General features: G+C 35.4%; 1 protein-coding gene and 2 long non-coding RNA genes across 4 annotated transcripts; 2 read left to right on the top strand and 1 right to left on the bottom strand.

Annotated features, from left to right (window-relative positions):
* Positions 1-3,766: 3,766 nt before the first annotated feature.
* LOC110666261 (uncharacterized) lies at positions 3,767-24,566 on the bottom strand. 2 transcript variants are annotated; one of them, XM_058143582.1, is made up of 5 exons: positions 24,215-24,566; positions 5,748-5,847; positions 5,366-5,620; positions 5,180-5,281; positions 3,767-4,090 (listed from the first exon to the last, which is right to left on the bottom strand). In XM_058143582.1, the coding sequence occupies exons 3-5, from the start codon at positions 5,420-5,422 to the stop codon at positions 3,917-3,919; spliced, it is 333 nt and encodes a 110-aa protein (XP_057999565.1). In that variant the 5' UTR covers positions 5,423-5,620; positions 5,748-5,847; positions 24,215-24,566; the 3' UTR covers positions 3,767-3,916. The 2 variants fall into 2 exon arrangements, with proteins under 2 accessions (XP_057999565.1, XP_057999564.1); XM_058143581.1 differs by lacking the exon at positions 24,215-24,566 and having other exon boundaries at positions 5,748-6,022.
* On the top strand, positions 14,131-15,581 carry LOC131178585 (uncharacterized). Its single transcript, XR_009147507.1, has 3 exons — positions 14,131-14,327; positions 14,776-14,833; positions 15,412-15,581. It is a non-coding gene; the product is annotated as an uncharacterized LOC131178585 (long non-coding RNA).
* On the top strand, positions 21,187-22,510 carry LOC131178586 (uncharacterized). The gene is made up of 3 exons (XR_009147508.1): positions 21,187-21,274; positions 21,723-21,780; positions 22,351-22,510. It is a non-coding gene; the product is annotated as an uncharacterized LOC131178586 (long non-coding RNA).
* Positions 24,567-25,131: the final 565 nt, after the last annotated feature.

The following is a 25,131-nucleotide window of genomic DNA, read 5'->3' as shown; positions in this document are numbered from 1 at the left end:
AATTTTCAATATTGGCTGCATGAAGAGTGGCAAATCATTGTTCAAATCTGAATTACAATGCTTCATGATCAATAAGATGACACATATATGGAAACCATGCCTCAATTATTGATAACCCTTTGATTAGGACATTATGAAGTATGGTGAGGGGAAATATAAATAAATATTAACAAAGATTGATTATAAAATGAATTAAATATAAACAAATTCAACTTGGAGGGAACAGAGATTTAAAAAATGAAAAAAAAAAATTGAGATCATCAATCCAAGTAAATAGAAAATCCTCATAGAGAAGCAGTCCAAAAGGGGTTCCCAATTTGTATGATGTGATCTAAAAGATATTGATTCCCTTTGGATGTATAATTGATTGGTGGATTTGGGTTTTGGTGTTTTGATTAGATAATTAAAAATTAGTATTTTTATATTGTTGTTCCAAGAAAAAGTAGAAAGCCAACATTGAAAGATGAATAACATTCATTGACCTCTTCACCATTTTGTTTGATTCAGAAGTTAAAAGAGATTAGATTAATGTGGTTTGCCAGCTATAGGCATTATATAAGATTCAAAAATGATATTGTCTTCACGCTAATGGGAAGGATTTTCCAAGAATGTCTTTTCTAGTGGATTGCGAAAGGGCAAATGGTCAAAAGGTGTTTGCAACAAGTGAACCAAACAAAAATTTTACTCCACTTCTAGAGATTTAACAGCATGAAAAATGTTTTATTCATGTGGCGTTGATAAGAAGGATTATCTATTTAAAATTGACCGAAAGTATTTCTTTTATAACACGCATCTAAATTTAAGACACAGATATAATCGTATAATTATACAATATAAAAAAGAGAAGAAAATAACATAAAATTTATGTTATTCGACTATAAGGTTTAAGTTTCACTATGATAAAAAAATATCACTCTGAACTTTCAAACCCTAATCTCAGTATCACAATTTTATAATAAATGGCAGAATATTATAATATCTATACTAATTTTGTCAGCCCGTGTCCTCCGCTACCACCATAGATCTTACTTTTTATTCTAATCGAATTGCCGCGCAAAAATTTCAGGGTAAATCATAATTTTAGTTTATGAAAACATATCCAAAATTCAAACTCCATAAAAATAATAATTTCTTGCTCTAATCTTTATTTAAAAAATTATTTAGCATATTTACTTTTAACTATATTTCATTTGACATATAAATTTTATAAAAGTGTAACTATTTAATCGGATAATCGGTAAATGTGCGTATGTGAAACACTGCTTAGTGATTTTCATGCAAAACTCAGGAGGCATTAAATATTTTTGGCCGTTTAAAATTATATATGCTATTAGTAGCTCATCGTCAATATTTGACTGCTAATCTTTGATCAAAACTGCTCAACCAAAGAGTCCTAAATTAGCTTTTGAATCATTTGTATATGCATGTATTTCAAGAATTCATACACTTCTGGTCTCTAATATTGAATTTCTTGACTGTCCTCAAAAATCAACTCCTTCTTAGTAAAGGTTGTATTTAAGAGCAGCCACCTCAACTTCCCTTTTTCTTCTCTTAGCATAATTAAAAGGCGAAGGGTGCCATTTTCCAACTGCTAGCTAACTTAGCAGAACTCATCTTTTGAGAAAAGAAAACAAGAAAAAAGATGGAACAGAAGAAAACAGACGCAAAAGCTTATTTGGCCACGAAGTGTGACCATCGGCTAATCTAATTATCCTACCCTTTCGAGAGGAAATGCATCTGTGTAAAAATTTTAACATTAATATGATTGATTAAAACCCCATTTAATTTACTCAAGAGGATTCAGTTAGTAAGATGAGAGTTTCCCTTTTTTTATCAATCAAAATTCAACTCTGCTGAGAGCACTCTAAAATTATTAGGATTTTTCTTATTTAAACTTATGCGCCGTGAACTCAAGATATAAGATATATAGTAAGACATGAATATCATATATTTAAATCTTGGGTCCATGATGAACCTAGTTTAAATAAGAATTTCTCCTTATCTTGAATACAAACCAATATGAGGAGTACACTCTGAAAATCGCTTAGAAATGGATCTAGTTTCAGTGTGCGAAAACTGACCTGAGAATACGCTGACTGTAAATAAAAAAAAATTATTTTTAATATTCTTTCAATCATATATTAAAATTTATTTTTTTTATTAATAATGACGAATAAATTCTAGATAGATTAGACGTAGATGATATAATCTTTAATTTAGTTTGATTTCCTCAAGCCCTATCATCCATTAAGCTTCTAATATCATCATATATAGCAGGAAAATGTATATTTTATTTTTGTTTTATTCATTTGATTTCAATTAAAGTTTAAATTCCAGAGATAATTTTAATACCATTGAATTGAAGCCACAGATATTAAGATTCATTCAAAGATGTAGTTGCTCTTTGGTCAAAAAAAGGATTAGGATGTATCTGAATTCAATACGGCAACTCTTTAGATTTCCAATTTGAAAGAGACTTCTCTATCAATGTGCATTCAATTTGAAATGACATGAAATTAGAATCATTCAGTTGTCAATTACAGAGGTAATAAAGGAGGGAAGGAGACTTAAATGGCAAGCACGAGAAGGAAAAAAAAATTATCCAATTCAATACAAAAGAAAGCAATCCCACGACCCACATCAGCTGAAATGTTTGACACTAGTAAGAAATTCTCGAGTGGCATATTCACGAGTGAAAATGAAAGAAAATTTGGCTTTCTTTGTTTACACTAGATCGAACCAAAGGTCCTTTCTCATTTGCAGACTTACGGGGTATCATATGAACTCATCTTTGATATTTATATTTACTTGAAAGGTATTAAGAACATTATTCTGGACATCTGAGATCTGGTTGTGTCTTGTTCTAATGAATCCTTTAATTTTGTTAGGAGGGACGGGAACCATGCTGCGAATTGTTTAGCGAAGAAATTCTTTAGTGATGTTTCTTTCCGTGGTAATCCTTCCCTTCTGATGTATTCTGTATTTCACTCTGTCACCTTATTAGCCTTTAATGACATTCACTACCTTCAAAAAAAAGAAAAAAAAAAAAAAACTTGTCAATCAGGTGGGTTGAGAGATTTTCAAGACGTGTGATGATAAATCTTCTTTCAAGTTGAGAATTTCCACGAAGGGACAGAAACAAAAGCCATACAAGACCCTGATCTCCACCAAAGGATTAAAATATATATATATATATATATATATATATATTTATGAAACCTATAGATTTTATAAAACTACTTTTATTAACTAAAAAACAACTAAAAAGACAAGAAGAAATAGAAAGGCCACTGCTGGCCAAAGAAGGGCCAACAGTTATAAATTTTAAATATTATATTTTATATAAATAAAATGTAAATATTTTATAGATAAGGTAATTTTTACCGAGTTACCATCCCCAGCTCTATCCGGCCGTGTCATTAGGAGCTTGTTGTGTTCAATAAATAAGGAGACTTTTGAGCTGCACTTAAATGGCAGGATAAATTGAGAAAGAATTCGGAATTATGACAATTAAATTATTAATAACAGATGATACTAACACAAGGAATTCACACCTTAAGCCAACCATTGGTAGCCAATAAGAAGCATCTCAAATCAATGATCCCGATAACGGGGAAAAAATAAAAATGACAACTATACCCGAGCAGTTAATAACGGACTCAAATTACACCATGATCACAAGACAAGGTTGGTGGGAAAGATTTTGGTATCATGAACTTCATTTCAAACATCAAATTCAATTGTTCATGCATTAAAATTGGGTAAATTTACTTCGAAATAATCAATAATTAGATACCAATATCAAGTTGTCACTGGACAGTGGACATGAATCGTGCAACATTTTGAATTTTGTACATTGGAACAGAAAGATTATATGTACGCAATGCACAAATGATGGTTAGAAGGATTAGACCATTCATTTACAAAAAATTCCATTGCCAATAAACTTTCTCCACAATTCCTCCACCGCTCCGAACAGCAAGGCCAAGTGTTTCTGAAGCAGGAGGAACCCCCCAGGATATGGTACTGCCACTGTCATGGTTAGCTTTTCATGCAAACCACCTTTGATTGCCTTTTCTGCAGCAACAACCTGAAAAATCAAGATTCCCTCATTTTTGGCTTACAGATAATCTACAGATATCAAACGGCCATATACTATGTGTGCTGTAACAAATATGCCAACATGAACAGAGCTAGAAAGCACAAATGCCAAATGCATAAGCATTTGGAAACGTAGACCAAGATTAAGGAGGAAGAACCATCTAAAAGAAAATGCTTGTCTCACATCTACGCAATAGTTATGTTTCGATAATAAAAGACATTGAGAAGTATGGAAGGAAAGAACAACTGCTTAAGGAAATCATAAATAAATCTTGTCCAAGAGTGAATTAGGTCCTCGCATCTGTTGCATCACAGATATGTAACTTTGAAATTGCGCACATATATAAATAACGTATGCTAGTTTATATATATATATATATATATATATATATATATATATATATATATATCCCGAAAGATGCTAAAAGTAGTTGAATTTCTAAATCTGATGTTTTCATTCTGTTATATAAAAGACCTATTACTATTTTATGACAGCAAGTAAATCAGAAGTAGAGCAACCAATTAAAAAGCCAATATGAAGCTCATTGCCAGTATCTTATATCATCTACCAGTCCACTTCAATTCTCAAAACACAAATGAGACTCTTCTCAGCCAACAGACAAACTGATCCGATTAAAATCCCAATCTAGACTAAGCTTGCCAATAAATATATAGATATTCTTGAAAAATGCCTTGCCTGCTTATGCATTTTCATGTGTATCTCCAGAGGATTTCAGAGCATTTTCATGCATTTTCATGTTATTTTCATAATAGTGTAATTTTTGCTTGTGTCTTGCTCGTGAAAGTTGACTTCACAGTCGAACTGTGCAAATCTTGTGTTTGTTTTTCATCTTCTTTATATTTTGTGTTGTGTGTGACTTATATTTCTGTGCTTGTCATAACTCAATGAAACATAATATATATCATACAAAATCTCTTCCTGGAGAAGCATCTTGTTGAACAATGTTCCCCTCAATTTGATTATAACCTGAATAGGGGATTGCATTCTAATATCTTCACGAGAATAAAAATAAACCATCAAATTGATAAATATACGTTTTATTCCAGTATGTCATACCTCCCCACCGTGCTCCAAGACAGTGTCTTCAACAACATCACTAAGCATCTCAATTGAACGGCAAAACCCAAAGATACAAAGCCTTCTGTCCATATCAAATCCCTAAAATGACCAGATCCCACATGCATAAGATATAGGGCTGAAAATCACAAAGTTCCCCAAACAAACAGCATAAGAATCACTTACATTTGTTGCTGCAATATCAAATAGTACTCCCAAACATAAGCCCTGATTTGGGTCCATATAATCACTCTCTTAAAATCTTTGAAATCTCAGAGAAGTTTTTAACCTGCCTTGCTTCTTCTGTTAGCAAATGCCCATTTGAATCAATAGATCAAACAGCATATATCAGTGATCAGCATTTGGCTTTTCCAAGTACACGCAAGTGAAAGGAGAATTTTGAAACATGAAAACACCAAAGAAACAGTGAAAGAACTTGGTCTGTGAAAAAAGATGGTGTTAGAATAACCAGGCATGAGCTGAGATCATAACACTCAAATGACAAAGAAAACCAAAATTTCACACAAAAGAAAAAGAAAAAAATAATAGCAAGACCAAAACAGCGTACATCTGAAGAATTGACTAGCCGTGGAACAACAGAGCCTCCTATTTGAAAGAGGCCATCAGCGGTGAACAACGTAACTTTCTCCTCTGAACCCATTCAATAGCTGCAAATTCATTCACTAAAGACCATCGAATCATAAAAAATTAACAAGATGACAAATTTGACAATGTTGTATCAATTTCGTCCTATAACTCCAACAAATTCTCCCAATAAGAAAAAGATAAACAAATTCCCAGCCTTAATAATCAAATGAACTGTTTGAATCATTGGATTTAATAGCCCATTATTTATATCATTATTTAGGTGTAATTTTTATATATAATTTACTCTTGTTCATAGTTATTATTATAGATATTAACATATATTTAGTCAATTTTATAATTTTTACATTTTTTAGTTTAATTTTTGAAATTTATTTATTTTGTAAGTTAAATTTGGAGAAATTTGGTGTATTTTAATCAGAGTAGCAATTTGGAGGAAATTAGAGTTGAATTACAAAAATTTTTAAAGTTGAGTTAAAAAAATGGCCGAGAGCTTCACAACCTGCAGCACAATCGATTTAGCTTATGTCGCAGGTTGTGTCGATCGTCAGATATTCAGCTTTTCTCAGGCCGCAGGTTACACAACCTAGAACACAACCCGCGACACAACCGATTTAGCTTATGGCGTTTTTACTGGAAATGGCTGATGTGCCATTTTCATTACTCTGATTTTATACCTCACTTTCTCTGGAATCTTCCACCTTTTTACCCATTTTAGGGCAGACCTCTAACCCATATAAAACCTCCTTTATCTATTTCTTTCCATAAGGAGGAAGAGAGGCATTTTTGGCAAAAAAGAAGGAGAGAAAGAGAGGAGGATGGGATCCATTTTTGCAGCAGCAGCAGAGGCCATTTTCTGCACTCTCCAGCAGCTGATACATCAGCATTCTTCTTGGCTTAGATTCTCATTATTTCTTCATTTATACACTTGGGTTTGTCTTGAAACTATGATTTGTGAGTAGTTATTTGAGATTCTAGAGATGGGTTTCTTTGAACTGATTTAGTCATTTAAATGAGGTTTGTTACATTTTGATTTATTGCTTGTGAGCTTGTTGCGTTGCTTGATGAATGGGCCCTCATTAAGTTAAGTTTTAATCCTTAATAGATGGACTGAAAAGTGAATATTTGGGATAGATAATCTTACAATAAACTTAGTTTTCTTGGTGTTAGAGATAAGCTAAGAGGATTAAGGGGACTTTCCAAAATCAATTAGAGCTTTAATTAGGTTTTTGTTAGGTTTGAAATACCATGAAAACAGGGTTTGATTTAATGAATACCAACTTTGAAATGCTTGAAAAAGGTTTTAAAGAATTAAGAATTGATTTCCCTCAAAATTGTAATTCTCATATGTTTGGCTAAATTAGGGATAAACCACATGCAAACAATATTGAAAATCCAATCTCTAGAATTACTTTAATTTTTATTGAATTTAGATTTAATTCCTCCAAATTTCATAAATAGCAATTTCAATTTAAATTTTGGTAATCTAGTTTAATTAATTTAGTTAATTGTTTGATTTAGCTTAAATTCCTCAAATACAAATTTTAATTTTAAAGTTCATTTTTAACATCTTTAAATTTTACTATTCTAATTAGCTTATCCTTTTATTTCCAATTTAACCACAATTCCCTGTGGGAACAATTTTAGTTTTTAAAACTATACTACTGTGACCCGTGCACTTGCGGACACACTATCAAGTTTTTGGCGCCGTTGCCGGAGAATTTTTTATTTTTAAGTTGGATTTTAATTGTTTTAAGCTGATTAGAATTTTTATTTTCTTTTATTTTCACTGCTGTTCCTTGTGTTTTTCAGGTACTTTTCTTGTTTATGAAACAATCGAAAAGCACAAGTGATACTGAATTGTTGTTCAACCCTGAAATTGAAAAATTCTGTCGAGCCAACAAAAAGGAATACAAGAGAAGAAAGGAAGCAAAAAAAGAAGAACAACAAAGATTTGAGCAAGAGGTGACAATTGAAAATATGGATAATCAAAATAGAGCTATTGGTGGAGATAATGGAGGAAATGAGCAAAATAGGCAGAATGAAGTTGTTAATCAAAATGATCCTTAGAGAAGATCCATGTTAGATTATGCTTTTCCTAGATGTGCAGATGTGAGAGATAACAGACCTATTATTGGAGCTAATCAATTTGAGTTAAAGACTGGTCTTATTCAAATGGTTCAGAATTCACAATTTAGAGGCAGTCCACTTGAAAATCCTCATTCTCATTTGAATAAATTTTTGATGATATGTGGCACACAAAGACAGCCTGGAGTTTTAGATGAAGTGATTCGGCTCACCTTATTTCCATTCTCTCTTCGGGATTCAGCATTAGAGTGGTATGACTCACTTCCACAAGCTACTATAGCTACTTGAGAGCAGCTATCTCAAGCTTTTCTATCTCAGTCTTTCCCACCTGGGAAGACCACTCATTTGAGGAATTTGATGGTAGCTTTTAAGCTAAGGGATGATGAAACTTTGTATGAATCTTGGATGAGATTTAAGAAGCTTGAAAGGCAATGTCCTCATCATGAAATACCCAAATGGATGATTGTTCAGAATTTCTACACCAGAGTTACTCCAGCCATAAGAAACACAATTGATTTACAAGCAGGAGGAGATTTCATGAGAATGACAAGTGAAGAATGCTATGATCTATTAAAGAATATTGCTCATAATACCCATTTATGGGGAAATCCTAAAGCACTTGAGCCAAAGAAAGCTGGGATTTATGAACTTGACTCAGTTAGCTACATTAATGCAAGATTTGACCAGTTGACTCAACTTCTTAGTGATTTTTGCACAAAGGCAACAGCCTCAACTCCTACAACTATGCAACAAGTTGCCTACACAGATGGAAGCCAAAGTTGTGGAGTTGATTACTCTTCTTATGGTGATGATTATTTGTAAGAACAAGCTGCTTATGCAGGAGGTTATCAACAGAAACCTATGAGAAATTCTTACTCTAATGTGAACAACTCAACATGGAGACCACAAGCAACTTTTGCTCAACAAAGTCAAAGCTCAAATTATGCTCATAACCAGCAGTATATGCAGCAGAATAGACCTCAATTTTAGCCTCAATTTCAGCCCACAAGACAGCTACAACCTGGATATCAAGCAAGAGCACAACAATCCCTTCCACCTCATGAACCGAAGCCAACCTTGGAAAGCATGATGGAGAAATTTTTTGCTGAACAAAGCAAGATGAATAGCAAATTGGAGGAAGAAATGCAACACATGAGACAAACCATGGATCAATTACAAGTTCACAATCGTATGTTGGAGACTCAATTGGCTCAACAAGCAAGCTCATCAGGAAGCAAATCCTATGGGAAACTACCTAGCCAACCTCAAAACCCTCATGAACAATGTAAGGTTGTGACCTTGAGAAGTGGTAAGAAAGTTGGTCAAGAGAGTGAAAACAAGAGAGAAGAAAAAGAGAGCACAAAAGAAGAAAATTCAGTTGAGAGCAAGAAAAATGAAAAAGAAGAAGAAAGCAAAAGTGAGCAAGATGAGGGAGAGAAACCATACATCCCACCTGAGCCTTACAAGCCCACCCTTCCCTACCCTCAAAGATTCATCAAGCATAAGCTAGACAAACAATTTGGCAAATTCCTTGAAGTGCTAAAGAAGTTGTATATCAATGTGCCATTCACTGAGGCATTATCCCAAATGCCAAGTTATGCCAAGTTTTTGAAGGAGATTCTTACCAACAAGAGAAGGCTAGAAGATTATGACACCATCAACTTGGGAGAGCAATGCAGTGCTATAATTCAGAAGAAGTTACCTCCCAAACTCAAAGATCCGGGTGTGTTTTCCATCCCTTGTCATATAGGTGATAATTGTGTGGCAAATGCCTTATGTGACCTTGGAGCTAGTGTCAGCCTAATGCCACTTTCAATATATGAGTAGTTGAATATGGGAGAGTTGAAGCCCACAAACATGTATCTTTCATTGGCTGACTGTTCAATTAAGTATCCAAAAGGCATTCTAGAAAATGTGCCTATTAAGGTTGGAAAATTCTACATTCCGGTGGACTTTTTCATTTTAGATATGGAAGAAGACACAAAAGTTCCTATCTTATTGGGAAGACCCTTTTTGGCAACAGCTGGTGCATTAATTGATGTAAATGGTGAGAAATTGACACTTAGAGTGGGAGATGATCAAATGATATTCAACATCAATCCAGTCATGAAAAGGAAACATGAAGAAGTTGAGTCTTGTTTGCGGGTAGACATTATTGATGAGATTGTTCAAGAGCATTTTAGAAAAAGCTATCCACAAGACTTGCTTAAAAATTGCTTAGTCCATGGTGGGAGCATTGATGATGACAATCACAACATAGCTGCTTTTGCAAAACACTTGGAGAGCTCTCCACCACATCGTGAAGCCAAAATTTTTCAGCTTAAAAAAGTGCAAACTTTGGAAATTAAACTACCATCATTAAGGTAGAGGATGTCCCAAAGGTAGATCTTAAACCTCTTCCTTCCAACCTCAGGTATGCTTTTCTTGGACCAAATGGAACATATCCTGTTATAATTAATGCATCTTTGACTGATATTGAGAATGAAAAATTGTTGAGAGTTTTGAGAGAATATAGAAGAGTTTTGGGTTATGCAATTGATGATATAAAGGGAATTAGTCTAATAATTTGTATGCATAGGATTTTCCTAGAGCCAAATAGTAAACCTTATATTGAACACCAAAGAAGATTAAATCCTACAATGAAGGATGTTGTGAAAAAGGAAATCCTGAAATTACAAGCTGCTGGACACAAAAGATTTTTGCAACTTGATGAGTTAGAAGAATTGAGACTTGATGCTTATGAAAATGCTAGGATTTATAAAGAAAGAACTAAAAAATGGCATGATAAGCATATCAAGAAAAATGACTTTAAAGAAGGAGATTTGGTTCTCTTATTCAATTCAAGGTTAAAATTTTTTCTAGGAAAATTAAAATCAAAGTGGTCCGGTTCATTTAAAGTTGTAAAAGTTTTCCCTCATGGTGCTGTGAAAATTTTTGGTGAAAAATCTGGTAATTTCAAGGTAAATGGGCAAAGGTTGAGGCATTATTCAATTGGTGAGCCAATTGAGAAGATAGCAACCTGCTATCTCTCTCATTCTCCATTAAATTTTGGTTGAGTAAGGTTAAGCTAAAGACCTAAACTTAGCATTTTTGGGCATAACCCACAATTTTTCATTGATTCTTTATTTCTTTCATATATTTGTTTTAAATTTTTTTATACTCTTTATTCAGAGTTTGACATTGTTCTTATTTTCTTGTGCAGATGGGATACAATTCATTGCAAGCAAATGAGCATAAAAAAAAAATTTTTTTTTTAGTTCTAGCTTTAAATTTTAGCTTTAAATTTTAGTTTTAAATTTATTCACTTACACTTTTCATCTTTCTATTGTTGAATATTTGCTGGTGGATATTGCTGGACTCATTGCCCTTTTTGTTAATTTTAAGAGAAAATTTTTCCAAACTTTGACATCTTGGTTTTAAAAAAAAAATTATTTGAATGTGGATGTATGAATTGGTACTTTGAAAATGATTTTTTATGAGTATTTGATGAACATAACAGGTTGAGCAATTAGAATTCATGTTATGAAGGTCTAATCATTTGAAATCTAATTTGTTTTAATTTTTCAGGTACTATGTAATTTTGTCAAATTTGGGCAGCAGATTTCACAACCTGCGGCATAACCGATTTTGGTTGTGTCGTCTCTTGTGTTCACTGGGCGCAATTTGGGCAGATTATTTCACAACCTGCGGCATAACCAATTTTAGTTGTGTCGACGCTTGTGTTCACTGGGTGTAATTTGGGCAGATTATTTCACAACCTGCGGCACAATCATTTTGGTTGTGTCGTTGCTTGTGTTCACTGGGCGCAAATCGTTTTGGTTGTGTTGTCGCTTATGTTCACTGGGCACAATTTGGGTAGCAGATTTCACAACTTCCGGCAGAACCTCCATCCTTGTGTTCTAACTTGTGTCGTTTAATTGGTTTTGTAGGTTGACAACCCACTTCACCAGAATGAGCCCGCAACCAACCAAAGCCCAAAAAGCCCACTAACCCATTTGAAAAAAAAAAAAACATTTCATGTCTTTATTTTAGTTGTTTAATTAATTAGTGTTTTTAGTAACTTGTTTAGTTAATATTTTGCTTGTGTTGCTTTTCTTTTATTTGAAACATTTGCTTATTCAGTATTTTTTTTGTTGCTCATAAGTATATTTTTCTTTTAAATCTTTAATACTTTGCTCACTTGCTTTGATATGCTACTTCGAAATTTCACTTGATGAGTGGATATCTCATGGTTACATTTTTTAGCCTAACCTCTCTATTTCAAATTTTTGAGTTTAATTGCTTTAATGGATTCCATTCCACTGTTTCTTTTGTAATGAGTTCAGCAGCTGCCTAAATTTTATTTAATTAAATTAGCTGCACCTTCAATGAGGTAACAATTCTTATCTCAGCTTGTGTCACTTTTAACACAAGTTGTGCTATCACTTATGAAATAGGGTAATAATTCTTTATGCACATATAGCCAAATTATCCCATTCCTTGCAATCTTTTAACATTGAGGACAATGTCCATTCTGAGTATGGGGGAGAGGGTAAATTTTTTGCAAAAATTATTTTTCCTTTTTCATTTGCATATAGTGACATACTCATTCATTACTTTATACTTGTACATATTCACTTATATACACTGCATATAGCCCCATACACTTAGTTATGCATACTTAGTTACATATAGGTTGACTATACATTTATACATTCATGCATTTCATTTATTCATTTAAAATTTTTGAATTTTTAAACCAGTCTTTGAATTCCATAAGTTGCTTATTCAAGCAATCTAACTTGCCTTTAGATGGTTAGTGGAATGAAAGTTCCAGCTGGGTACAAAGTCTTAAGCATTATTCTTTCTCTTACTTAATAGCTAAAAAATAATATATTTATCTAGGTATGCAGATTCTGATTAGTTATTTTGAGTTTTGAGTGTCTGAATAAGCCTTTAAGGAAGAAAATGATCCTTATCGTCTCACCATTCCTAGAACAAGCATCTTAGATCTTTCAAAGCGAAATTTTTAACTTGCATTTGATAAGAATATGATTTAGGCATTCCTTCATATTTTAAACCTTACATTTAGCCTTAACCTACCTTAATCTCATTTCAACCCTTGCAAACCCCCTTGAACCTTAATTCCCTAATTTCTTTGGAACCCAAATCATTTACCTAGCCATAAAACTTAAACACTACCACCTATTTATGAGAATAATATTTTAGCAATTAAGTGCATATAAAAAAAAAATCGGAGGATTGAAACATCTTGAAAAGTGCTAAAGTAATTGTGAAAAGTTGATAAAAAAAAAAGGGATCACCAAAATATCTCAAAGGTAATTATGGGTGTGACACGAAATAGGGACACATACAAAAAAAAAGTCCCTTTATATAATCATTGTGATAGCACTTGATATTCATTGTGAATTTCTTTCCTCTTGATAAAAAAAAAATTCTATTATAAAAAAATAAAAAAAATGAAAAAAAAATGGATGCACTTTGAGTTTCATGATTAATATTATTCTCATATTTTGTTTTCCTCACTCCCTTTCTTTGTTAACCATAATTTTACCTTATTTGACCCCATTACAACCCTTAAAAAGACCTAATGATTCTTTAAAAAATGCTTGTTACATTAGTAGAGTTAGATCTTTTATGCTTGCATATGGATTTGGCAATATAATCTTCCATACATTACTCACCATCTATTTGAGATACATTGGCTATCTATTTCATTTAGGTTTGTTTTGGCACAATTGACTCTTGTAGCTGGTTAGTATTTGTTGCTTGGGTTGATTGGTTAATTCTTAGCTATTTTATAATTGTTGAGAGTGATTGCTTCATTCTTTGTGCTTCGCTGGTGGGAACTTGGAATGTTGGTAGCTAGAGGTAAGTTGGTGGTTCGGATTAGTGATTTTTGTGTTTTCAAAGACTGATTCTATTCCCTTCCAAATGAGTTTTAATAAAATTTTGCTTGGGGACAAGCAAGAGTTTGAGTATGGGGGAATTTGATACATGCATTTTATATCATCATTTAGGTATAATTTTTTCACATAATTTACCTTTGTTCATAGCTATTATTATAGATATTAACATATATTTAGTCAATTTTATAATTTTTACACTTCTTAGTTTAATTTTTGGAATTTATTTGTTTTGTAGGTTAAATTTGGAGAAATTTGGTGTATTTTGATCAGAGTAGCCATTTGGAGGAAATTATAGTTGAATTGCAAAAATTTTTGAAGTTGAGTTAAAAAAAATGGCCGAGTGTAACACCCCTGATTTTTTATATATTATTATTGGGCTTCGTGTAGGTATCCTCAATTCGCGGAAATTCGACAGTTGTCCGGATCTGTGAATTTCCGGCCAGACAGACCAGCTACCGGAAAAGTCTCCGAATTGGATCGAGGTTTTGGCTACCCCACCATTGTCAGGCATCCCGAGCGCGTTCCCGAAGTCGGAATCGGCAAAGGTAAACCCGAACCTTGCTTTTTCGTAATTTTCTAGTGCTTAAATATGATTAAAAATTCATAAAATATTCGTGGTAGCTTAGAAAATTACGATTCTTTTTGCAATAGCTTAGTAATATTGCTAAGGACCGCGGGGCAAAGTTTTATAATTTTTAGAGCTTGTTTGGGCAATTTTTGCAAAAATGATCAATTATAAGGACTAAATTGAAATTTTTCCATATTGTGATGAATGATTGATTTGATGGGCCCAGGATGGGCTGTGTGATGTGATTGAGTTGTGGATATATGGATTGTGGATATAGAAGTGTGTTTTGAGCCCTTTTGCAGGTTGGGTAGGTCCTAGGTATAGGGGAGACTCTGCCGGATTTTCGGCATGACTTAGTACGTATTTGGTCTTTTCTTTATTTGTATTGAGTCATTTGTGTTAAATAAATGTAATGTAATTGTCAGGTGAGCCGGGACAGCCTTCTTCCTCCGCCCAGCCGCCACAGTGATTGTCGTCAAGTCTGTGAGTAAAATATTAATTTTAATTATAATTTCGATATTATTATATGTTCAGCATGCCCATGCATCACTTATATGCATATATTTATGTAGTTAAACTCTAGGCACGATTTATGTTGCATTCATAACTGTTAATGTGCCATGAGTGTTGTTGTGGTAATTTGGAGCAGTGTGCGTGCGTTGGCGTGCGTGTGATGTGGTGTGGACTATGGATAGGGCCGGGGTAGTCACGGCTTGAGTTCTTCTGGGACCCGTTCCTTCGAGGGGTAGTCACGGCTTGAGTTCTTCGCTGGGACCCTCGATTTGGTTTATTAAGCGAAAGTCCGGCTTGAGTTCTTCGCTGGCACCAGGTTGGATCTAAGAGAGCTGTATAGGGGATCAGCTCCCAATATATTATGATTGATGCTACAGGGTGCGTGAGTGCTCCAAATTACCTTTTTGATGCTATGATGTGAATATGATGTTGATGTTGCATTTCACGCTACAGGGTGCATTAGTTACAGATAGTTATAGAGATTATGGTTAAAATTGATATTTTACTCTCTGAGTCGAACGCTCACTCCTGTTCAAAAATTTTTACAGGCCACAGGAGGATATTTTTTTGAGGTTAACCTGCTTTCTCCCTCGCAGGTCGATTACTACTGTTTGTATAAACTTGTTAAATCTTAGAATTTCCGCATGTGTTAGAAATGTTTATTTGATTTGGGTCTGTAAACTAAATTATTATTTTTGGACATGTAAACTTAAATGTGCTATGCATGTTTGATGGATTGGATGAGGGAGCTGAGCTCCCATTTATTTTATGTTGATGAGTATGTGGAGGGTGAGCTGAGCTCCCCAATTGACTATATATTGTGTTTACAGGTCGGGTGAGTCGAAAACTCCCGTTGGAAAGTCCATTTTATGGGGACTCTGTCCGTTTGTTTTCTTGAATTTGGGCCCAATGGGCCTTAGAATTGGGTAAATGAGCAGTTAAGGCTTACTACGGGCCTCGGGGCTTTAGGGTGGCCGAGTCCTAGTCTTGGTCGGCCCATAGGTTGGGTCGTGACAAATGTGGTATCGAGCTTAGGCTCAGATTCTTAGGGAATGTTTGTCTAAAATGTTGGGAAGAGTCTACTAGGAGTCACATGCGGAGTATAGGATTACATTTCGTCTTTTCTGTAATTCTTTGTTTCTAGATTCTACGTTATACCTCGGAAATATAAGATTACCTCGATTAGTGTCTTGATTTTCGTGGAGTACCAGAAATGTGAAATAGAGTTAGTAGACATGTGAGATCTATCATGAGGATCGTACTCCAAGAAATGTTATATTTTTGTCGGTATGGGTTTAAATGGTGTGCCCATTTCGTGTAAGACACGAGTACATAAAAGTGAGTCTTAAAAAATGCAGTTGCCTAGATAAGGATGAGGATACCACTCTGGCGGTCATCGGTAGATGACCCATCGAGAATAAGTTTGTGATAATAGAAGATTCGGGAGAGATAAGAAATTAGGAGACCTAGTGCATCGGGGCGTATCGTAGTAACTATACAATGTTCTCGATGTCCGCTCTGTAGTCTGCAGATTCTGATGCGACATGAGATTATTGTGTAGAGCTGCGTGCATCCCCGTGGTGCTCCATAATGAGGGTGTTTGAGATGGCTTGTTTTGGTACAGTTATGCGAGCAGTTCTATATTTGCAGAGGAGTTGGGAACTCTGGCTAAGAGTCTAGAGATAGAATATTGAAAGGTTACAGTTGGGTGATAACTAGAGTCAGTGAATCACTTACCCCGTCATGAGCTAGAGTTAAATCAAGAGTTGCAATCAGACCAGAGGTTTCGGACTAGTTGCAAAGTAAAGGTGACACTTATAGAGTGAGAATAGTATACCTTGTGTGTATCAGTATGGAATAAAGTACAACTCTACTACCTAGAGAAGGTCGAAACTATGAATTGATGATTTATAGAGCTATGATATGATAAAAGAGTCATTAACTTGACATGGTTCTGGCAAGGTGGTAGATGTAGTACCTTTGTTGCAGCAAGTTAGGATATAGTCCTATCTTTTCAGAATGGATCGAAGGTTATTGCGATAATGATGACTTATGGAATAGTGTCCCGGATGGGATTTGTAGAGTGTGGTAGAGATTTGTTGGCTAGGGTATCATGGAGAGGATACAAGTTCCATTATAGGAATCATATATAATCAGATCACGATGGATGTAAATCCTTTGAATTGGATGACGGGTTTGGGTGCCCGAAATCTTAAGTTTTGGAATTGAGTAAACATGGAAAATAATAATAATAATAATAATAGTGTTAAGAGTAATAAATTAGCGAAGATAAATCACAGAAGGCCAATGGATAAAGAAAGTGCAGAATGAAAGTTTGGGCAATTGATTGCAGATGCAATATAATCTAAATGCTAGTGGAAGTACTAGCTAGAGTGGTCAAAGGACCAAATCTGAGTAGCACAGACATATGATAACGCGATAGAGACTACGAAGATATAGTTAGCAAAATGGCTATTATGTTAGGAAGAAGAATGGAACCAGGGATAGAATAGTCAAGTTCTATTTTGGGTAAGACAAAGGAAATAAATGAAAGGACAACCTAAAGAGCGCATAATAAAAGGAACAAAGTTAAGATATAGGATAGGCTAAGTGTTATTCTTGGCAAGGAGAATGACAAGGATGGAAAACCCAAAATGGGACCACATTAGTGAGAAAAGTGATGGAGGTATGGAATACAATAATAATGAGTAAATGTTAGAAGGTGTGCGATGGTATTGCGGACTACCTAAATAGGTAGAGAAAGAGAAGTTAGTAAGCGATAAGTTGAATAAAAGTCTGTCTAAGGGATCAAATAGGTATGATGAGAGGAAAAGAATGATAGATAATGACACATAGGTTTTAGGTTAGACTTTTGAGATAGTGAGAAGGTAGTTAGAGGTTCGTTATGAATGTCAGGCAAACATTTTTAGTGTGATCAACAGAATCACTTTGTAGTGAAGCAATAACGACAGGACAATAGTAGGGGTAGAGCGAAAAGTGACAAGTCCGGATGGTTATAAATCATTAGAAAGTTCAAGGATCAAATTAATGACCCTAGATAAGGGTGGAATTAGTGTTGGAATAATTTATTAGTGAGAGAAATCTTTCAGGAATCAACAAAAGTTAATGGCACAATAAAAACGATGATAGATATGAATCATAGGTCGAGTATAAGTAAAGTTAATAAATTATAAAATATTATGTCAAGAAGGAAAATGGTCCAGTAAAGGGTTCATGCGGATGATACCTTATAGGTAGAGCATAATTGTGCTAGGAGATGATGAAATTTGGAGAGAAAGACCAAGAAACTTAGGTGAAACGTTATAATATGACAATCGGGTGTAGTTGAATATAAGAGGATATTTTCTTTCTTTTCAAGTTTAGCTTGTGCTTTTGGTTCTAGAAGGTTATATAAGGAGCAATGAGTCAAGGAGACCTAGTTATTGAGAGTTTAGTAGGCACAAATTCATACATAATTTCTGATATGAGAATGACAGTAAGTGCATACCTAGTATTAAGTATGAAAGGACGACAGTAATGACATGAGTTAAATTGAGTTAGCTACTAAGGCTTGCAACTGTTTTAAACTATGAGCTGGAGGAAGTACTATTTATGGTTGAGATTCAATAGATGAAATTGTTGCTGATGGGTAATTTGAGGTTGAAGTTTAGAAAGCTATGGGCAGTATATATGATTATATTAAGGAGAATGAACACGTGAAGTATCTTGTTTGGAATTAAGGCATGACACATATTTCCTACAGCCGTGTTAGTTCAGATGGAACTTATAGTTTATGGGGCTCATATTCATCCAGGATAAGCAATTTCCTACTAAGGCTGATAGGGAATGATAATGTTCTGATAGTTAAGTTGGAAAAAAAAAAAGGGGATACAAGAAAAAAAAAAAATTTCTATGGGTAATTATAAGTGTTACATAAGGTGAAGAATGTGCTGGTAGGAGTAAATCATAGGGTTAGAATTCTTGAAGTAATGAAACTAGTATTCAAGATAAGACTAAGAAATAAAAAGAAAGTTAAAGTTGATGATGGGATAGACATCTTTGAAGGAAAAGGTGTAAGGATGAGATAGGACTAAAATTAAGGAATAAGTACAGCAGGTTGAAATGATACCAACAATACCAAAAATAGGAAAAGGGAAGTGGATAAGATGCAAAGGACAGGAAGAGAGCTCGATAGAGTCAGTTATAATGATGAGGATAAGGAGTGTCTAACCATTGCCCCTGTGTTAACACTACCTATGAGCGGTGAAGGATACAGGTGTCTTGTGACGCCTCGAGTTGGCCTAGGGTGTGTTTTGATGCGGAATGGAAAAGTAGTGGCTTATGCTTCAAGGCGGTGAAGAGGCATGAGCAGAACTATCCCACCCATGATTTGGAAATGGCGGTGTATTCTTTGCACTAAAAATGGAGACACTACTGTATGGTGAAGTGTGCGAGATATACACCGACCATAAGAGTTTGAAGTACATCTTCTAACAGAGGATTTAAACTTGAGGCAGAGGAGATGGATGAAGCTTACGGAAGACTATGATTGCCCCATCGGTACCACCACAGGAAGGCCAATGTAGTAGCAGATGCTTTAAGCGAGAAAATCTTACAGCGGTTTGGCGCACATTTCACAGAGAAGAGGCTGATTCAGAGGTACATGAGTTGATGGATCAAGGTTTAATCCTAGATCTTTCGGATGATGGGGTATTGTTGGCTCACTTTTGGTGAGGCCGGACTTGAGGGACAGAGTTAGAGTTTCCCGGATAGAGACCAACAATTGATGAAGATCATAGAAAGAGTACAAAGAAGGTGAAGGTGGTGAGTTTGGGTTTGCCAATGATGGCGCCCTAGTGCAAGGTTCTAGGATATGTGTGCCCGATGTGGACAACCTCAGGAATGAAATCATGCGAGAGGCACACTATACACTGTACAGTATCCACCCAGGTTCCACCAAGATGTACCATGATGTGAAAGATAGCTATTGGTGGAATGGCATGAAGAGAGACATAGCCGACTTTGTGTCCAAGTGCTTGACTTGTCAGAAGGTAAAGTTTGAACACCAGAGACGTCAAGGAAGCTGCAAGAGCTCCCTATCCCAGAATGGAAGTGGGAAATGAGTACTATGGATTTTGTGACTGGGTTGCCTCGTACCACGCGAGGATATGATTCGATATGGGTAATTGTAGACCGCTTGACCAAATCAGCTCACTTCTTACCTGTAATGACTCCATACTACGTAGCACAGTATGCGGCTCTACATTCGAGAAATAGTCGATTGCATGGAGTTAGGCTTCCATAATATCGGCAGAGGGTCCCGATTCACTTCTCGGTTTTGGAGAAAGTTGCGAGAGGCACTTGGCACCTGATTGAACTTAAGTACGGCTTTCCACCCTCAGACAGACGGACAGTCCGAAAGGACGATCCAAACACTGGAAGACATGCTTCGCATGAGTGTTTTGGATTTTGGAGGTCAATGGGATGAGCAGCTAGCTTTAGTGGAGTTTGCCTACAACAACAGTTATCACTCCAGCATAGGGTTGGCACCCTATGAGGCACTATATGGAAGAAAGTGTAGGTCTCCTCTGTTGGGACAGAAATGGGAAGCAAGGGTGCATGATGTAGACCTAGTGCGGTACACTTGAGGTAGTTCCTTTAATCGAGGAACGGAGGGCGGCTTTGATGAAGCGAGAAAAGTTATGCGGACCCAGACGGAGGGATGTGGAGTTTGCGATGGCGACTATGTATTCTGAAGGTATCTCCAATGAAGGAGTCATGAGATTGGAAAGAAGGGCAAGTTGGCACCTCAGTATATCGGACATTTTGAGGTTACGGATAGAGTTGGAGCAGTTGCCTACCGGTTGGAGCTACCACCCAACCTCTCTCACGTTCATCCCGTGTTTCACATCTCCATGCTCAGAAATACATTCCGATCCTTCTCATGTACTGGATGTGATAGAGCTAAAAGAAAATTTGACATTTGAGGAGCAGCCTGTTGCCAGAGTGGACTACAAAGTGAGACAGCTGAGATCAAAACAGATCCCTATGTTTAAGGTTTTGTGGAGGAGTCAGTCGGTGGAAGAGTGCACCTGGAAGTCAGAACGGGACATGCGTAGCAAGTACCCTTATTTGTTCAATGTATAATCATGTGCTTTATTCTGCCTTGTGTAAAATTCGAGGACGAATTTTCTGTAAGGGGGGAAGAATGTAACACCCCTGATTTTTTTATATATTATTATTGGGCTTCGTGTAGGTATCCTCAATTCGCGGAAATTCGACAGTTGTCCGGATCTGTGAATTTCCGGCGAACAGAACCACTAGGAAAAGTCTCCGAATTGGATCGAGGTTTTGGCTACCCCACCATTGTCAGGCATCCCGAGCGCGTTCCCGAAGTCGGAATCGGCAAAGGTAAACCCGAACCTTGCTTTTTCGTAATTTTCTAGTGCTTAAATATGATTAAAAATTCATAAAATATTCGTGGTAGCTTAGAAAATTACGATTCTTTTTGCAATAGCTTAGTAATATTGCTAAGGACCGCGGGGCAAAGTTTTATAATTTTTAGAGCTTGTTTGGGCAATTTTTGCAAAAATGATCAATTATAAGGACTAAATTGAAATTTTTCCATATTGTGATGAATGATTGATTTGATGGGCCCAGGATGGGCTGTGTGATGTGATTGAGTTGTGGATATATGGATTGTGGATATAGAAGTGTGTTTTGAGCCCTTTTGCAGGTTGGGTAGGTCCTAGGTATAGGGGAGACTCTGCCGGATTTTCGGCATGACTTAGGACGTATTTGGTCTTTTCTTTATTTGTATTGAGTCATTTGTGTTAAATAAATGTAATGTAATTGTCAGGTGAGCCGGGACAGCCTTCTTCCTCCGCCCAGCCGCCACAGTGATTGTCGTCAAGTCTGTGAGTAAAATATTAATTTTAATTATAATTTCGATATTATTATATGTTCAGCATGCCCATGCATCACTTATATGCATATATTTATGTAGTTAAACTCTAGGCACGATTTATGTTGCATTCATAGCATTAATGTGCCATGAGTGTTGTTGTGGTAATTTGGAGCGGTGTCGTGCGTTGGCGTGCGTGTGATGTGGTGTGGACTATGGATAGGGCGGGTAGTCACGGCTTGAGTTCTTGGCTGGGACCCGTTCCTTCGAGGGTAGTCACGGCTTGAGTTCTTATTTGGGACCCTCGATTTGGTTTATTAAGCGAAAGTCGCTTGAGTTCTTGGCGCACGAGTTGGATCTAAGAGAGCTGTATAGGGGATCAGCTCCCAATATATTATGATTGATGCTACAGGGTGCGTGAGTGCTCCAAATTACCTTTTTGATGCTATGATGTGAATATGATGTTGATGTTGCATTTCACGCTACGAGTGCATTAGTTCTGAGATAGTTATAGAGATTATGGTTAAAATTGATATTTTAATCTCTGAGTCGAACGATCACTGCTGTTCAAAAATTTTTACAGGCCACAGGAGGATATTTTTTTGAGGTTAACCTGCTTTCTCCCTCGCAGGTCGATTACTACTGTTTGTATAAACTTGTTAAATCTTAGAATTTCCGCATGTGTTAGAAATGTTTATTTGATTTGGGTCTGTAAACTAAATTATTATTTTTGGACCTGTAAACTTAAAGGTGCTATGCATGTGTGATGGATTGGATGAGGGAGCTGAGCTCCCATTTATTTTATGTTGATGAGTATGTGGAGGGTGAGCTGAGCTCCCCAATTGACTATATATTGTGTTTACAGGTCGGGTGAGTCGAAAACTCCCCGTTGGAAAGTCCATTTTATGGCCGGACTCTGTCCGTTTGTTTTCTTGAATTTGGGCCCAATGGGCCTTAGAATTGGGTAAATGAACAGTTAAGGCTTACTACGGGCCTCGGGGGCTTTAGGCTGGCCCAGGTCCTAGTGCCGGTCCGGCCCATAGGTTGGGTCGTGACACCGAGAGCTTCACAACCTGCAGCACAACCGATTTAGCTTATGTCGCAGGTTGTGTCGATCGTCAGATATTCAGTTTTTCTCAGGCCACAGGTTACACAACCTGCAGCACAACCTGCGACACAACCGATTCAGCTTATGTCGTTTTTACTGGAAATGGCTGACGTGGCATTTTCGTTACTCTGATTTTATACCTCACTTTCTCTGGAATCTTCCACCTTTTTACCCATTCTAGGGCAGACCTCTAACCCATATAAAACCTCCTTTATCTATTTCTTTCCATAAGGAGGAAGAGAGGCATTTTTGGCAAGAAAGAAGGAGAGAAAGAGAGGAGAACGGGATCCATTTTTGCAGTCGCAGCAGAGGCCATTTTCTGCACTCTCCAACAGCTGATACATCAGCATTCTTTTGGGTTTTTCTACTCCTTAGCTTAGATTCTCATTATTTCTTCATTTATACACTTGGGTTTGTCTTGAAACTATGATTTGTGAATAGTTATTTGAGATTCTAGAGATGGGTTTGTAAATATTGCTTTGTATTGTGATTTTGAACTGATTTAGTCATTTAAATGAGGTTTGTTACATTTTGATTTATTGCTTATGAGCTTGTTGCCTTGCTTGATGAATGAGCCCTCATTAAGTTTAGTTTTAATCCTTAATAGATGGACTGAAAAGTGAATATTTGGGATAGATAATCTTGCAATAAACTTAATTTTCTTGGTGTTAGAGAAAAGCTAATAAGATTAAGGAGACTTTTCAAAATCAATTAGAGCTTTAATTGGGTTTTTGTTAGGTTTGAAATACCGTGAAAACAGGGTTTGATTTAATGAATACCAACTTTGAAATACTTGAAAAAAGTTTCAAAGAACTAAAAATTGATTTCCCTCAAAATTGCAATTCTCATATGTTTGGCTAAATTAGGGATAAACCACATGCAAACAATATTGAAAATTCAATCTCTAGAATCACTTTAATTTTTATTGAATTTAGATTTAATTCCTCCAAATTTCATAAATAGCAATTTCAATTTAAACTTTGGTAATCTAGTTTAATTAATTTAGTTAATTATTTGATTTAACTTAAATTCCTCAAATATAAATTTTAATTTTAAAGTTTATTTTTAATATCTTTAAATTTTACCATTCTAATTAGCTTATCATTTTATTTCCAATTTAAACACAATTCCCTGTGGGAACGATATTATTTTTTAAAACTATACTATTGTGACCCGTGCACTTGCGGACACACTAACATCCATGTTCTAATTAATAGATGCAGCCATCACATTCTAATGATCAAAGACTAAAACTAAATAATGTATTTAAGAAAATGAAAAAGGCAAATGGAGCAACGATAGAAGTTATGATTAACACCATCGGACCAGGGGAACGAACCGAGAGAATCGTCGCCGAGGAAGTTACCGGAATCGGAAGATTTGGAGGTAAAGCGAAAGGAGTGAGAAGAGGGAGGGAGGGATGGAGGGAATGAGAGAAGCTAGAATAATAAGGAGAAGGAAAAGAGAGAGTTGAAGTGGAGAGGAAGGAATTGGAATCCTTGGAGCGAGAAATGAAAGGAGTTGGAGAGAAGCGTGAGAAGCAGAGGGTAGAGGTTTCCGTCATTGGACAGAGATGAAGCAAAAGATTCTACGGAGGAAGGATTGTGAATCTGGAGGTGTGTACAATGGCTACCTGGCAGACGGTGTCGTTTGTTACAAAAGGAAGTTCGCGGCGGGGAATTTTGCCGCGGAAATTGAAACGGTTGGTCGGTCAACGCTTAAAATGACTTGTCGTAAACCTCTCTGAAAAATTACACAGGCCATGTTGGAGAACCGCATTGAAGCTTATTTATATTGTTGATTGATATTTATACTAATATTTAGTGTCTAAAGTATTATTCAAACATGCTCTAAATATTAATATTTAGTATTAGTTGACAGAGTTATTTTTAAATTTTAATTAAAAGATATTTAAAAATAATTTAATTTATTAAAATAATTAAAAATAATATTAAACTAAATGTTTGGATTGTTAAAATGAAAACAGCATTTTGACATATAATTTTTTTTACTTGATTAAATAAAAATTTTAAAATAAATAAATTATAAATAAAAGGGTATTTTAAATATATATTTTTTTATTTATAAATTAAATTAAATATTAATTTATTTATATTTTTCTACTTATAAATATATTTAATCGATTTATAATCAAAATTAATCATTCTCTATATTTCATTATGTCTTGAAGATTTTCAAGAGAACATCGTTTCTATTACTATGATTATGAGTTTTAAAATAAAAAGTACGTTTTAT

This window comes from Hevea brasiliensis, chromosome 3 (assembly GCF_030052815.1).
Source record: "Hevea brasiliensis isolate MT/VB/25A 57/8 chromosome 3, ASM3005281v1, whole genome shotgun sequence".
In the NCBI taxonomy this organism is placed as follows: Eukaryota; Viridiplantae; Streptophyta; class Magnoliopsida; order Malpighiales; family Euphorbiaceae; genus Hevea; species Hevea brasiliensis.
This window is presented reverse-complemented; position numbering and strand designations above follow the sequence as displayed.